Source organism: Copadichromis virginalis, linkage group LG12, assembly GCF_057382275.1.
Source record: "Copadichromis virginalis isolate Kocher_CV1m ecotype Utaka linkage group LG12, C_Virginalis_male_GT1.1, whole genome shotgun sequence".
NCBI lineage: Eukaryota > Metazoa > Chordata > Actinopteri > Cichliformes > Cichlidae > Copadichromis > Copadichromis virginalis.
The window spans coordinates 12822679-12840526 of NC_140629.1; the positions used below are offsets into that span (position 1 = coordinate 12822679).

Genomic DNA, 17848 nt, shown 5'->3' on the forward strand with positions numbered 1-17848 from the left:
GACATGCACTGGGATGTCGTGCTTGGAGAAGATTCTCCCTGAGTTTCTCTGATAAACCTGCGACATAAAGGATGACAATGTTGATGTCTGACCATTGTTACTGTGCATCGTTATTGATCTGATGATAGCCCAGTTGGGATAACCGCATTTTTTAAGAGCTTTCTTTACATATGTGTGTTCCTTTTCTTTCCTTTCTGGCTTTGAGTAATCAAGATTCTGCAACACCATCAGAAAACATTTCCTCTATGTTTGTGTTCCAGAGTGTGGTGGGAGTCAAAGGTACTGGTCTGCATGCACGGGCTTACGATAAACTAAAATAAAATAAATAGACTTATTAAAAGAGCCAACAGTGTACACAACATTGTGTTAATGTCTGCCAGGCATGCATTAACCCAAGTCAGCTGACCAATGTGAAGCACATTAAAGCAGTCAATTAACCACAGCACATCAGCTGATCACACTGTTTAAAACTGCTACTACCCAGCTCATTAATTAACTGATTTTCTTCTACATATCTCATTGTCAAATCTCAAACTGGGCATTTGAGCTGCTGTAACCTGCATACAGTTGCTGTTACAGAATTCCCAGTACCCCCTACAATTGCTACACTTGCGTAACTCACTGAATATCATCAGTCATGTTTTGTCACTTATCCCCACTCTGTGCTTATTTCTGCTCTCTACCACCTGCTTTCCCATATACATATATATGAGCATGTAGGAGTTAGCTCGTGCTAACTCATGTTAGCAGTTACTGTATTAGCAGTGGAGCTGGCAAAGAATCAACTAAGGGATAACTGCATCTATGCAAGCATTCAACTTGAGGTGACACTAAGGCAAAACACATGTGTAGCATTCTTTCATTTCATGGAGATATGTCACGGTCATTTAGCAAAATACTCATCTGATGCTGAAAAAACAGTCTATGCGTTTATCAGCTTTGGGCTGACAGGGACTAGTACTGACAGGGACTAGAAAGAGAAAGAGTATTTCTCCCATACTGGCTTCTTCATTGGCTCCCTGTTAAATCCAGCAACTGAATTTAAAATCCTGCTCTTCACATACAAAGTCTTAAATAATCAGGTCTTATAAGTGACCTTCTAGTGCCATATCACCTCATTAGAGAACTTCGCTGTCAGACTGTGGGCTTATTTGTGTTTTCCCATGATGCATTGAATGTCACCCTTTTCACTTATACTATGTGTTTATACAATTCTCTGTTCTCAATTTAATTATTAGTTATTATTAATCTCTGGCTCTGTACCACAGCGTGTCTTTGTCCTGTTTTCCTCCCCTCACCCCCAATTGGTCATGGCAGATGGCTGTCCCTCCCTAAGCCTGGCCTTGCCGGAGGTTTCTTCATGTTAAAAGGGAGGTTTTCCTTTCTACTGTTGCCAAAGCACTTGCTCATACCGGGTCATATGATTGTTGGGATTTTCTCTATGTTCTTTTTATCATTGTAGGGTCTTTGCCTTACAATATAAAGTGCCTTTAGGCAATTGTAGTTGTGATTTCATGCTATGTAAATAAAATTTAATTGAAATTTTCATACTGTTTCTATTCCTTCTCTGCGCAGAAGTCCATTTTGAATTAGCTTCTTTGAATCCGCTACTGACAGTTTTATCCAAATGAAATTCAAATGTGAGAACATTATCAATTCATTTACAACTAAACCATTCACAGGTTTTCTATTTTGTTCCCAGGTTGAAATGGGGAAAAAAAATCAACACGTGAGCCTTAAACTATGTTTTCTATATTCATGATTTTTTTTTTAAATAAAATTACGTTATCCCTACAACTGCATACACACTGGAAGTGATTCACAGTGACGTGGCAACCAGGAAAGTAAAGGAAAATCTACAACTTCAAGTGACTATGGATGAAATAACTGCTGGCAATGCGAAGTGTGTGGGACCCAAGATAAATGTTTCTCAACTTCCAGGTGAGTCAACCAGTAAGAGTGAAAAATAAATGTTTGACATATGACCAGGTAGTAATATCTTCCACAGGATAGCTAAGCACCTGGAGCCTGGAATGTATGCAAACAACAAGCCATCAGCTTCAAAGCAATGTGCGATAAACAAATTATTTCCAATCTATAGGCACCTTAGTTGGGTTATTTGGGACTTAATTGATGTTATGGGATTGAAATACAAGAAAATACAACAATGAAAAATGTCTGTACAGCTAATTGAAATGTAGTTAAGGGTTTTGGTAAGTACAGGCAGGTTTTAGTTGATGGCACTCAGACACATTACTGTTATGTTTAAAAAGACATTTGTTTCACTGAAGCATGAGTTTAATAATTTATACATGAAGCTGATCTAAGCATAAAAAGAATGGTGGTTAAAAGGGTGTATTAGGATGAGGTATAAGGTAAAATGGGGTGGAGTAGGATGCAAGTGGATTGGGGTTGCATGGGGGGTTCCCCACCTGGTCACACCTTGTTGCAATCTACTTGGGGGAGAACAGTGGTAAAACAGGGTACAAAACATTTATGGATGCTTCACATACATAAACAAAATAAGGCATATGTTTGCATCAACTGACAACAGCATAGTTTCAGAAAGAAAGAAAGAAAAAAAAATGTAACAATAGATTTTTTTGTTTGGTAGCAGTTGATAAACTATTTCATTGACAGCACATAGTGAAAACAAGAGTGAAATCGTAGGTATGATTGCGTTCTAAGTGCTATTTCTAGAGGTAGCCTTTCACTGAAGTAATACACAAATAGTAACTGTCGTATTAAAACAGGCAGCTGCTATGTCCTTGTCTGTAATATACACACAACAACTACTGAGTCTCAACCAAAATATCAAATGAAGAGATCAAATAAGAAAAACAATGGCCTTTTAGGAAATTGTCTATATAATAATAACGGCATTTAGAATAAAACTAATTAAAGAAATGTTACATGAGTCCTAAAAACTGGGTTATCACTTGCATCTGAATCCAACATTACAAACCAGTATTGCAGTTTGCTTCATCATGTTTAATGATGCAGTCTGAGTAGTTCAAGAAGGTCAAGTCACAGATTCAAAGATTTGGCCTTGGATTCAGGTTTGTTGTCCATGCGACAAGCACTTGATCAAATGAATGGTAGGCAGTTCAAGATTCATGCATGATGAGAGAATGACAGCTGACAGTCAAACAAGGCTTGGTATAAGATAGCGACAATACGGCAAAGACTGAGCAAAAACCATCCGCAAATTACTTGTTTTGATTTGACTAAACCTGCTGCAGAAACAAAAGGAACTCAATTCATAAAGACAATTTAGAATCACATCTACAGAGATATCAAGTATTTGATATTCTGTAAAAGGATCAAACATGAAATAAAATGCAAGAAAAAAAAGAAAATATGACCATAAAATAAGAAAACTGGAATTAAAATTCATCCTGCTTGTCTTAAAACGGTGGCTTTCTGCATTAACAGCATTTGATCAAATGGAGAGCTTTTTACTTGTTGGTAATTATCTAATTAAACTAATTAAATTAACACACATTAGCTCCTTTATGTTGATAAAATAGACTCAATTTGACTTTAAAGTATTTCAAGCATAAAATTATGCAGTGTGTTTTTCTTTAAATCATTCAAAAGGCTTGTAAACAAACGTGATACAATATTTCTTTTAAAGCTGTCGTAGTGATCTGCAAAATTGGAAACAATATTGCTCTTGTATTGCAGTGTAGAGCTATAGGTAACTAGGTATAGGTAAGTCTCATGTGTGAGAAACTAGTCAGATTAGGTTATACGTGATTTTATTTGTATGCTGAGCTTACTTTATAATTACTGAATCCTTTCACATTACATAATAAAGAGCTTTTGAATTTGGACTGGCTGATATTCATCTAAAAAACCTACATTTAGCATTTTTTGTTGATATCAGCTGGTATTATCTCAGTTCTCTTTCTCCACAAATCCAGTAAATATATCTAATATAGTATAAACTTAGTAGTAGCATCCACATCTACGCAGTACATGAGCCAGTTATAAAAGTAAAAAATAGTAAAAATTAATTAAAAAACAGATTTTCAATTATCTTTCAGTTTATGAGCTATCGAAAGTAATTAAATTCACTGTGATAGAAGGTAAAGCTTATATGTCCTCTCCATCTTGGTTGTCTATTACCTATTCTGGGAGAGGTCTCTTCTCTTCTCAAGTTTGTGTAAGTTTTTTCTTATCTGTCCTCCTATCCCGTCTATTTCACTGTTTCTATTATTTTTACTTCATATTTAAACCCCCCCCCCCAGAAAAGAATAGAATAAGTAGCTGTTTCCACAGCTAGTTTCATAAAGTTTAATTTATTTTCTACTGAAGCCAGCGATGCTCATTAGTCACTGAAAACATTAAACATTAATTTAACTAGTATTACTTTCTGAGCACAGGTCTGGAACAAATCATCCACAATGATGATGATTTAGACAGATGTCTGTCAAGGAACATAATGTACACTGTTGTGCAAAAGTCTTGAACCACACCTCACTTCTTTATGTTTTGCTTCCATGGATCCAGATTTTCTTGTAATGTTTTTAAAATGGTCTTCAGCAATAGTTTTCCAGATTTTCTGAAGGTCTTTTTTTAAGTTTTTTGTTTTCTTGGAAAGTTAGCTGCATTTTCTCCAATTTTCAGAAAAAAAACACCAACAATGACACAGTTAGGCAAAAATAAATATTATATTATCTAAATATTATTATATATTTTCACCAACAGGGTGATTCCCAAAGAGCATTGGCAACAACCTGGACACAGGACCTGAGAGATACAGCTGGCCATTCAGTTCATCCATTTACAGTTCACCAAATACTCCTAAGGAAGGAAATGCTAAATTACACAAGAACTAGACTGAATGTCCTATGGAATGATGAATTCACATGTCTATAGCCAACTGTAAAACATGTTGGAGGCTCTGTTGTGAGTTGAGTCTGCATTTCAGCCAGAGTTTTCATTATGATAATGATCCAAACCACACTGCCAGCGCAGTAAAAGTATACCTGACAGAAAAACACTAAATGGATTATCAGCTACAGCTTAGCCTTGATCTGAACATTATTTAAGCAACATGGGATCATCTGAACAGAGAATGGAACAAAAGGCAGTCAAAATCCAAAGAGGAGGGTTTTTTTTAAAATGTCCTTTAGGAAGCCTGTAGAACTATTCCTGAAAACTACAGAGAAATTAAAAGAAAGCTTGCCTAAGATGGTTAAGTGCCTCTTGACAATAAATAAAGATGTTAATACAAAAATATTGGCTTTTTGTACAAACATCATTTTTGCCTTATACACCGTATTTATATATTTATAAGTATACTGATAAGTGGGATGCAAAAGTTTGTTAATAGTCATTACTTGCCGGTATAAATCTTTGGTTGTTACAATAAAAAATGTCAGTTAAATATATCATATAGGAGACACACACAGTGTTATTTGAGAAGTAAAATGAAGTTTATTGGATTTACAGAAAGTGTGCAATAATTGTTTAAACAAAATCAGGCAGGTGCATAAATTTGGGCACCACAAAAAAAATAAAATAAAATAAAATCAATATTTAGTAGATCTGCCTTTTGCAGAAATTACAGCCTTTAAACGCTTCCTGTAGGTTCCAATGAGAGTCTGGATTGTGGTTGAAGGTGTTTTGGACCATTCCTCTTTACAAAACATCTCTAGTTCATTCAGGTTTGATGGCTTCTGAGCATGGACAGCTCTCTTTAACTCACACCACAGATTTTCAAAAATATTCAGGTCTGGGGACTGAGATGGCCATTCCAGAACGTTGTACTTGTTCCTCTGCATGAATGCCTTAGTGGATTTTGAGCAGTGTTTCAGGTTGTTGTCTTATTGAAAGATCCAGCCCCGGCACAGCTTCAGCTTTGTCACCGATTTCTGGACATTGATCTCCAGAATCTGCTGATACTGAGTGGAATCCATGTGTCCCTCAACTTTGACAAGATTCCCAGTCCCTGCACTGGCCACACCACCATATTTTACTGTAGGTAGCAGGTGGTTTTTATTTTGGAATGCTGTGTTCTTTTTCCTCCATGCATAACGCCCCTTGTTATGCCCAAATAACTCAATTTTAGTTTCATCAGTCCACAGCACCTTATGCCAGAATGAAGCTGGTTTAGCATACCTCAAGCGGCTCTGTTTGTGCTGTGGGTGGAGAAAAGGCTTCCTCTGCACCACTCTCGCATACAGCAACTCCTTGTGTAAAGTGCGCCGAATGGTTGAACAATGCACGGTGACCCCATCTCCTGCAAGATGATGTTGTAGGCCTTTGGTGCTGATCTGTGGGTTAACTCTGACTGTTCTCACCATTCGTCGCTTCTGTCTATCTGAGATTTTTCTTGGTCTGCCACTTCGAGCCTTAACTTGAACTGAGCCTTTGGTCTTCCATTTTCTCAATATGTTCCTAACTGTGGAAACAGACAGCTTAAAGCTCTGAGAAAGCTTTCTGTATCCTTCCCCTAAACCAGACCTTCCCAAAGTGTGGCGCCCGCCCCCTAGGGGGCGCGCAGAGCCATGGCAGGGGGAGGGCGCGGGATGACAAGGGGGGGAAAAAAACAAAACGCTTGGACACTGCGAGCACGGGGCGCCTACAGAAACGCAAAGCAGGAGATGAAGCATAGCTGAATATGTTTCCAAACCAACTTCATTCTAAGCCAAAGACTAGAAAATATGGTGAAGCATATCTTCCCTTTGGTTTCACCTGCACAAGTGCCGAGGTAGGTCTCCCCTGCAGAATTGGTTTTCCCTTCGTCGGGAGCAGCGCTGGGCTGTTTAAATCACGGTCAAACAGTATCTCACATTCTTGATTTTTAGTTCACAAACACTTCTTGTATTGACTAACTACTCCTGACATTTTGGAGATATACATACTATACTATACTTTATACAGTAAAGTTACAGTGGGATACAAATAATATCAGGCAGATCCTGCCACGATTTGTTCCCTCGGTTCAAATCACGGACAAACAGTATCCCACAGCTGTTTATGTTTTTAAACCTATTTTGCACAGAGAGGCATCTTTTGAAAAATGCATTGATAGCAATGTTGAATATTATTACACAGGAGAAAAAAAAACAACTACACGTAAAATAATCACACCGTGACGCCTCTGCCTTTGTAAATGGAGGGACAGTAACTGCGTGTGTATGTAAGCGTGTAAAACCTGCAGACAGTAAGATTAACAGTATTTTGTCTCTATCTGCCATTCTGCAATTCATCTTCAATCTCCGTTTTCGGTGATTCCCAACGTCGTTTACGTGTGGACGAAACAGCTGCGTTTTCAAAAATACTCGTGTAGGTGCGGATGTAGCGTAAAAGAGTTAGTAGTTTATTTTCTTACTACCTGCAATTTATCGCAGATTACTTGTATTTGCTTAATTGTTTACTAAATGTTTGAGGTGTGAAAGAAACCGCAATGGAGCAAAATATGGGTGTGTGTGGTTGGAGGATGTGTGCGTGTGTGTGCGTGTACTCTTCAGAGAACATTAAAAGAGGAGGGAAACTTACAATTGACCCCCTTAAATACTCTTTCTCATTATTGGATTCACCTGTGTATGTAGGTCAGGGGTCACTGAGCTTACCAAGCCAATTTGAGTTCCAATAAATAGTTCTAAAGGTTTTGGAATCAATAAAATGACAACAGTGCCCAAATTTATGCACCTGCCTGATTTTGTTTAAACAATTATCGCACACTTTCTGTAAATCTAATAAACTTTATCTCACTCCTCAAATATCACTGTGTGTCTCCTATATGATATATTTAACTGACATTTTTTATTGTAACAACCAACGATTTATACAGGGAAATAATGACTATTAACAAGGTTGCCCAAACCTTTGCATCCCACTGTGTACTTATATACTGTATTTCAATGTATATGTCCACATGATTTAATATAAGACATTGCACCAATTTTTATCTACGTTTAAAATATGAAGAAATAAGGCAGGCTCAAGACCTTTGCAAAGTACTGCCTATCATTTCGGTGTAGATGGAAATCATGTGACACTACAGTCACAGGAATGTCATTTAACACCTCTATTTACGAGCACGCATACAGTCACATGGTACTAGCATGCACACTCTAATCCGCATGCTACGAGCTCAATATTCTCTGACGACTACTCGTGCCCACTGGCACCAGTTTTCTTGTAATGTTAACAAGTCTCTGCTGAACAATTAATATGAAATTAATGTGATCATTCCAGTCTAACCAAAGCTGTGGCAAAACACAGTGCTGATAAAAACACCTCTCAAAGGCTCAGGGAAGATACGAGATATGAGCACTATCGTGCCATGTCCCCAAATAGCACAAATGGCTATAGAGCAAGGACCTGATGCCAAGCAACACGATACACTGCTGGAACCAGGTTCTCAATCTGCATGACGCATGAATAGCTGGTGGACCAGATGCGTGTGTCCCAAACAAAACATTACACACTGCCAAAAAGATACATTCTCACAAGCAATTTCACTACATATACTGCTTACTGCTTAAACAAAAACAAACAAACAAAAGAAAATAAAACAAAACAGATAAGGGTGGTAATTTGTCATTCTGACATTGCTGATTGTTTCCTTCAACAATCACTATTTTACAATCTTTTTAATATAACTGTGTTCTGTGTAAAATGGATTTGCCCTAGCTTCTGGCATGATTCAAAACAAGTGGGCAATTTTAACAGAAAAATATTTTTGTTAGCAGTTAATTTAATCTTACTCACAAAAGGATGCTGAAAAATGTATTGGCTTAAATTTCTATACAGTTTGAAAATTGTGTTTGTCCGGTTTCCCTCATAGAATTGTGGCCAAATACATTTCCATATAGTAAACAGGGTAGATTGTTGTTATGTATTGTTGTGTATTAAAAAAGACAAATTTAGATTATTTGACTTTAATTTTAACTTTAATTTCTTTATACTTTGTGACCTAGATGTCAAGAAGTAAGACCGAGTATGTGAGGAAATTACTTGTTTTTGCAGTGTAAGCCATGTATGTTTTCTTTCTCACATACATACACACTGATAATGACACAAACAGGCAAGATGAGAGAGGTAGAGGAGGCATTACCCCATGAAGCTCCTTCAAAACGATAACAGGACAGAAACAGGGAGAGGATTATGTAAATTAGCACATTGTACAATATCATAACACACACACACACACACACACACACACTCTCATACACACCTCTCACACATACATAAAGAGGTCATCTGCTTTTGTAAGGTTAGTGTATGTGTATAGTGTTTGTGGTCAAGGCAAACGTTTTGGCACAGGAACAAATTTTGTGTTTCATACATTTTGCCATTTGTTTCAATGATATAGTGAAAAATAATCGCAATCATTTCATAAGCTTCAAAGAGTTCCTTGGCAAAAAACAAACAAACAATCAAATTCATGCAAAGAGACAGTACTTATAGTTATGACACCTCTTCTTTATAATTTCTCCAGTTTGCTGTGGCATGCTCAATATCAGCTTCTGGACCAAAACCTGAATAAAGGTGACTCAATCCTGCCTTATCAGTGCTCAGAGTTGATCAGTTTGTGAGCTTTTCGATTGTCCAGCCACTTCCAGTGAATAAGAAACAATTTGCTGAAATTATGTGAATCTGTACTTAGTGATAACTAAGTGGCTGAGAGAGCATCAAACTAACATTTTGGATCCATACCTAAGAGAATCTTTAAAAAAACAGGTAAACAAGCAAAACATGAAATGTAAATGATTGTTCTTCACTTAGAAACATGTAAAAATAATTAAATGAAAACTGAACCAGTACAGTATATAAAACACAGTTTTTGCCACTATCAAAACTTGACTGTAGCTATGACTGTATATTTGGCTAACCAAAGGTACGCACTATCATTTAAATTATATGTCATCTCTCAGTGTAGTGTGGTATTTGATGTATATTGCACATAACACACCAGATTCAGGATTAACAATATCTGTAAATGTCTCATTTTATCACAGAAAGACAGAAGCTGTGGAACTTACGAAAAAGCAAATGCCACCAGTGCCCCACTGACCACTATGAAGTCCAGGATGTTCCACAGGTCTCTGAAGTAGGATCCAGGATGAAGCAATAGCCCCAGGTCTACCATCTAAACCAAGAACAGGTAATTTATGTTCTTTTGCTTATTTTGTTTAACTTAAAATTACCTATTAAAATCAACTGTTATAAGGACTTTCTTCTGTTTATACTTTTGCTGATAATGAGTATCCACTATTACAATGGTAATAGTGTATGACAAAAAATAAAAAAATAACAAAAAAATGTTAGAGACAGCAGTGTAATCACTCTCGCTGGCAGAAGAGTAAGACAAAAGTCATGAACTGCAGATTTAAATGAATATTGAAATGCGATTAAATATGGTGTTAAATTCCTCACTGACAGAACACTGTCAGATTTAAATACTGTGGATTATACATATAAGAACCATAACACAGCAGATATACTGAGTGAACTGCACTGGTCACAGTGAGGTACATTCCTGCCTCAGTATCGTATTATAGTATTACTTATTTGGTTTCTGCAAGTAAAAACTGAAATGACTCACCAGTTTGCTTCTGATAAAATATAATGAAAACACATACTAAATACAGTGAACAATAGTGAATTTCAAATGGTATTAGTGTTTACCTTGATCACCATTTCAAAAGTGAAAACACCAGTAAAGGCATAGTCCAGATATTTGAGCACCTGTAAAAAGACTCGATTATTACTGACAAAGACAACAGTAGAAAAGAAACTGTAGATACTATTCTGAAATAGTTCTACTTGCGTAATAATCCAGTATATAATAATCTATCATAGATGTATGGCCCCATTTTTAGGCGCCACACACAGACAAAAAATATATATAAATGTATATAAAAAACCTGACTCAGGCAGAAGAAAAGATAAGAAAATATACTTCTCTCAGTTCTGTATGAGTACAGTGGGTATTGTATGTAGTTTTATTACTGTGTACTCTGTGTCTCACATTGTTGCGGGGTGCATTAGTCCAGACAGGGTCCTCTGCTGCCAGAGCAATACTGCTCATCGCAATGACAACCAGGATGGACATCTCAAAATAACGCAGAGTCACAATATAGTGACACAACCGCCTCACCCTGAGGAAAAAGAGGCCAAGAAAAAAGAAGTAAGTACTTGCTGTTGCTTCACTGTTCTTGTCCCTTCCCACACTCCAGCAGTGTTAAAATGCTATATACAACTGGTGCCTGTCAGCACTCATCTGTACCATGAGATTGGCTTTTAGTAAGACATGCAATATGTTCTTTTTTACAGATATGAAATAAAATACCACCCAAGAGCTACACTGGCTAACATTCACAGGATGTTGTGATGGCTCAGTGTGGTAGCACCTTATAACCATATGGAGGGAGGAAGCAGAGCTCAGAACTCACGGATTGGTCTGTCCAAAGATGAACATTGAACTGTAAGGCAGGATGGGTTTAGGCCCACTTGGGCCTAGATCCTCCAGGGTCTTCTCATTTATGGGCACTGTTTCACAATCAATACTGTTCACTGCAAAGAAAGATCATCAGACCGTGATAATGCTCATTAGTGGCACTGAATATCATCATCATCAAGATCACTATTTCTGTCATATAATGTGTTTCTCAGAGCAGCATTGAAAAATGAATACAATGTCTTTCAGCACCAACACGAGCGAGGGAATTATCTTCCACGGCACTGAAGGAACCCTGAAAATGCTGGCTAACGACAAATGTAAATTCTGCAAAAATATATAATTCATGTTGGCAAGAATGTCAATTGCAGGCAAGTAAAATTAACATTGAATCAGTGTGCAACTTTGCTACAACAATGCCGGACTCTAGAGCAGGGCGATATTACCAAAAATATTTATCACGATATACATTTGAAAATTTGCGATAACAATATAATTAACGATATAAGTGACGATATAACTGACACTAGGCAAAATACTTTACAACTCCACAACTTTATGCGTGCAAAAAAAAAAAAAATCAATTAAAAAAGCAGCTGTTTTTTATGTGCATTAAAGTTATATAAAAATTTAACAGTGCAAATGCAAAATCCTTGCTGACAGTTTAACCAAAAGGCATTTCCAGTGGAAATTGGCCGACATATCCTCAGCATAACCATATATATATTTAAAAAGAGGTTATACACACACAATACGGTAATATTATGTTGAAGCACAGTGCGTATCACTCCGTTCGTAGCTTAGCAAAGTCGTATTAAAACATTTTCCAGCACCGTGTACCACAAATAATCGTTTCGAATTCAGTAAACACAACCAGAATTCATACATAAGGCACATGGGATTATAAGGGGCACTGTCGATTTTCGGAAAACTCAAAGGATTGATTTTAAGTGTGCCATATTTTCCAAAAAACATGGTAATAACGACGGCCCGCTAGCATGCGCTACCAAAAATAGTGCTTTGTTGTGTATCTGACGGACGAAAGCTAAAACAGTGCGACACCACTGAAGTTGCAACATAGAACCAATTCTGTTTCATCCGTTTCATTCACCGATCCGCTTTCGCCCTTCTCATTCTCTGTTGCCGGCACGCTTTTTCTGCCATTTGCGTATGAAAACAAAGGCACTGCGCATGCGGGTTTTACCCATATTCTATCACGATATTTCATTTTCTTATTGTTGCCCGACATTATGACATTGTTGCCCGGTATTACCGTGAACGGTATGGCCCAGCCCTACCGGACTCTGCAGTTTTTTCTGGTCCCCACCCAAACTGGACCATGTGTGAGATATTTGGCATGTTCTCCCAAAATTGCTGACTGTCTAAAACCAATTTGAGCTTTATTGATGACTGGAAAAGTTTCTCTGGAAAAACTGGTCTTAGGAACGATTACATCCATTTCACTTTGGATGTAGCAGCCTGCCCTCCCCCCAAAAAAAACAACAACAACAAAACAAAAAAACAAAAAATAACAAATATCACATAACAAAAAAAAAAAAAGACTGTACAGAGTTGGGACCCGGAAGCAGAGTTGCAGAGTTACACACACCTCTCTGCAGCTTCTCTCCTCTTGTTACCACATTTAACAAACCATGTTATCAACTCCATCCCCATAGACACTATCTGCTCACAGGCCACCAAAAACAAACCAAACATCAGCAAAAAATAAATGATTTAAACATTTAAAAAAAAATCACAAAAAAGTAACAATATACTATTCAAAACTGCAATGAAAAAAAAACTGTTGTGGATTAACATCAGATATCTCTCTTCTAAGTCCATGTTAGTAAATTAATTAATAATTCATCAACATATTGATTTACTCTGCTTTACATAAACTGGGTTACAGCAGGATGATTATGTTAGTTTAAATGAATTAACATGCCTGACTAATACTAACTGATAGCACAGGCTGGGGTGAGGGAGTGACAGCAATCTCCACTACTCCACCTTAACCATACATCAGAGTTTTAATTAATTTTTAAAGCCTGACACTTAGCCTCGTGCATCCTGACTGGAAAACTCGAAAATCTGTTTTTAGTTGTTGTCTATCTATTGTCCGCCTGGTCCACACTCAGAGTTCATATCTGATTCTATCTGATTTCTATCTGTCTTTCTCCAGCTGATCTTCAGTAATTGCTTCCTACAACTCAAAGATGTCATGCCATTGCGACATATATCTTAATTTTAAATATGATCAACCTATATCTATTAATGGGCTACGTACCAAAGGCCTTTAAGCTGGGAGTAACTCAACCATTACTTAAAAGGCCATCACTTTATCCAGCTAGGGGCCAATTTCCAACCTTCCTTTTAATCTCAAAAAATCTTTAAGTAGTTGTAAAACGGATAACTGATCATCTTTAGAGAAATTGTTTATTTGAAGAGTTTCACTCAGGTTTCAGAATTCATCACAGTACAAAAAAGCATTAGTAGGGGTTATAAATGATCTTCTCATGGCCTCTGGCAGTGGCACGTCTCTGTGCTTGTCCCACTGCTCAGTGCAGAATTCGATACTGTTGACCACAATATTTTGTTACAGAAATTAGAGCATACCATAGAAATTAAAGGCTGCGGTGGTGTCAGTCACATGTAACAGGCTCAGAATTTTTCATTTAAATATATAGTCCTCTTCAAGCATTAAGTTTATTTCTGGAGTTACTCAGGGTTCCATGCCAGGACCAATATGGTTTACATTATGCATGCTTCCCTTAGGGAGTATCATTAGAAAGCATATACACACACTGCTGCTGTGCAATTTTATCTTTCTGTCTTAGGTGCACCAGCGCAAAAATTAGGTGCACCTAAATTTTTCAACCACATCACTTAACAACGCAACTTTAGATGTTCATTTTTTTTAAAAATTGCTGTCCTTACTGACAATATTAATTTGTAAATGATTAACTAACAGTCTTGTCAACACAACGTTCTTTATTTGGAGCACATTTCTACAAGGAAGATAAATTACCGTATTTTTTGGACCATAAGACACACCGGATTATGAACTTTAGTCAACTCATTCTTCTTGCTTCCTCCACTTCTATACCATTGATTCATGAATGTTGAATTCTCTCGCAGCTGCTTTATTCTCATGTTCTACTTAGTGACTGATAAGAGTTTGAAATCCGCTTTGTAAGCATGTCTCTTAACAGGTGCCATTTTTGGGGTGCACAATAAACAGAATATAGTAATATTATGTTGAAGCACAGTACGTATTAATCTGCGACGCTCCTGACTACAGTAGCCGTAATGCTCCAACAACGTAGGATTTTTTTTTGTCGAACCATTGAGAAATTAGGTTGTATTTCCGACCAAATTGGTCGCATTCTAGAGCCCTGTATAGCGTCAAATCAATCATAGAGCACTCCACTCTTGGCCTGCTGCCTTATATGTGGTTTTTAGGTTATTTAAAGATAGAATGGAAGGCAAAGCCTTCAGTTTTTAGGCCCCTCTTCTCTGGAACCAGCTCCTAGTTTGGCTTCGGGTGACAGAAACTCTTTCTACTTTGATGATTAGGCTTAAAACTTTACTTTTTGAAAAAGCTTGTAGTTATTAGATTACCCTAAACCCTCCCTTAGTTATACAGGGAGTGCAGAATTATTAGGCAAATGAGTATTTTGTCCACATCATCCTCTTCATGCATGTTGTCTTACTCCAAGGTGTATAGGCTCGAAAGCCTACTACCAATAAAGCATATTAGGTGATGTGCATCTCTGTAATGAGAAGGGGTGTGGTCTAATGACATCAGCACCCTATATCAGGTGTGCATAATTATTAGGCAACGTCCTTCCCTTTGGCAAAATGGGTCAAAAGAAGGACTTGACAGGCTCAGAAAAGTCAAAAATAGTGAGATATCTTGCAGAGGGATGCAGCAGTCTCAAAATTGCAAAGTTTCTGAAGCGTGATCATCGAACAATCAAGCGTTTCATTCAAAATAGTCAACAGGTTCGCAAGAAGCGTGTGGAAAAACCAAGGCGCAAAATAACTGCCCATGAACTGAGAAAAGTCAAGCGTGCAGCTGCCAAGATGCCACTTGCCACCAGTTTGGCCATATTTCAGAGCTGCAACATCACTGGAGTGCCCAAAAGCACAAGGTGTGCAATACTCAGAGACATGGCCAAGTTAAGAAAGGCTGAAAGACGACCACCACTGAACAAGACACACAAGCTGAAACGTCAAGACTGGGCCAAGAAATATCTCAAGACTGATTTTTCTAAGGTTTTATGGACTGATGAAATGAGAGTGAGTCTTGATGGGCCAGATGGATGGGCCCGTGGCTGGATTGGTAAAGGGCAGAGAGCTCCAGTCCGACTCAGACGCCAGCAAGGTGGAGGTGGAGTACTGGTTTGGGCTGGTATCATCAAAGATGAGCTTGTGGGGCCTTTTCGGCTTGAGGATGGAGTCAAGCTCAACTCCCAGTTCTACTGCCAGTTTCTGGAAGACACCTTCTTCAAGCAGTGGTACAGGAAGAAGTCTGCATCCTTCAAGAAAAACATGATTTTCATGCAGGACAATGCTCCATCACACGCGTCCAAGTACTCCACAGCGTGGCTGGCAAGAAAGGGTATAAAAGAAGAAAAACTAATGACATGGCCTCCTTGTTCACCTGATCTGAACCCCATTGAGAACCTGTGGTCCATCATCAAATGTGAGATTTACAAGGAGGGAAAATAGTACACCTCTCTGAACAGTGTCTGGGAGGCTGTGGTTGCTGCTGCACGCAATGTTGATGGTGAACAGATCAAAACACTGACAGAATCCATGGATGGCAGGCTTTTGAGTGTCCTTACAAAGAAAGGTGGCTATATTGGTCGCTGATTTGTTTTTGTTTTGTTTTTGAATGTCAGAAATGTATATACACACATATATATATATATATATATATACACATATATATATATACACATATATATATACACATATATATACATATACATATATATATATATATATATATATATATATATATATATATATATATATATATATATACATATATATATATATGTCGGTGGGCAAGAGACGAAAACAGGGCGTTGTTGGAATGCTACTATGCAAGTAACCCCGGCGGAAGGGGCTACATGAATAGGATGAGGGACCTATGGATTCTTCGATACCCAACATCCACAATGACGGCGAAACAACTAGTAGCTCAGTGTTCCAACATTCGAAAGAAGGGACTGCTCTCACAGCTAGAGATTGACGAGGTACAACACAAATGCTACGGCAAGGAGGAGTCAGGACGCCAGGTCAGGGGGGAGATATCATCACCCCCACCCGAGATTGGGTACATAGCCCCAAGTGCGATAGGAGAAGGATCGTTGAGTGCGAGAGGAACTGACCTGAAAAATAGGATCATGGCCAAGCTTGAAACCTGGATCCCGCGTAGCCGGTTACCAAGATTACGTGAAGTTCCCTCAGAAGGTCTGCTAGATGATGTTAATGCAGCACTACGGGCAATACCTACAACCACGATTACCGACACTAACAAGCTGATCTACAATACGGCAACAGTGATCAGTGAGATGCTTGGCTACAAGTTGAACAGCGACAAGGGGCAGTACCCTCCATGGAGAAGGAGGCTAGAGGGCAAGATCAAAGTAGCACGGAGGGAGGTTAGCCAACTAACGGAGTTGCAGAAAGGTGCGACAAATAAGGTGCCTAAGAAATACAGCAAGCTGTCCATACCTGAGGCCTTGGAAACTGCCAAGCAAAGACTCACAGCCTTGGCCAGCCGCTTGAGGAGGTACACCAGAGAGATAGAAGGCAGGAGAATAAACCAGCTGTTCTCCACAGAACCAGCAAAGGTGTACTCTCAGTGGCAAGGGAACAATAAGAGAACAGCACCACCAAGGCTGGAGACGGAGCAATACTGGAAGAGCATATGGGAGAAGGATGCAACCCATAACGGCAATGCTCAGTGGCTAGAGGATCTGAGGGCTGACCACAGCGACCTCCCTGAACAGGGTCCAGTAACCATCACAGTGGCAGATATCCAAGAAAGGGTCTCCAGTATGAAGAGTTGGACAGCACCAGGGCCCGACATGGTTCACGCCTACTGGCTGAAGAAGCTGACTGCACTCCACGAGCGTCTGGCAGCACAAATGAACCAGCTGCTAGTTAACGAAAGACACCCGGAATGGCTAACTGAAGGCCGGACGGTCCTGATCCCCAAGGACCCCAAGAAGGGACCGGTCCCCTCCAACTACCGACCAATAACCTGCCTCAGTACTACATGGAAGCTCCTGTCAGGCATCATATCGGCTAAGATGAACAGGCACATGGGTCAATACATGAGCGGGACACAGAAAGGAATTGGCAAGAATACCAGAGGTGCAAAACACCAGCTACTGGTAGACAGAACAA

At 38.6% G+C, this 17848-nt stretch overlaps 1 protein-coding gene across 1 annotated transcript in view; it reads right to left on the reverse strand.

The window, feature by feature from the left end:
- LOC146696591 (voltage-dependent N-type calcium channel subunit alpha-1B-like) overlaps positions 1–17848 on the reverse strand; it is a 222287-nt gene that overhangs the window by 33139 nt on the left and 171300 nt on the right. The window contains exons 22-25 of the mRNA XM_085474072.1: positions 11418–11538; positions 10994–11123; positions 10651–10710; positions 10005–10111 (exon numbers count right to left, since the gene is read on the reverse strand). Coding sequence (XP_085330198.1) covers positions 10005–10111; positions 10651–10710; positions 10994–11123; positions 11418–11538 — 418 coding nt within the window. The remainder of the gene's footprint in view (positions 1–10004; positions 10112–10650; positions 10711–10993; positions 11124–11417; positions 11539–17848) is intronic.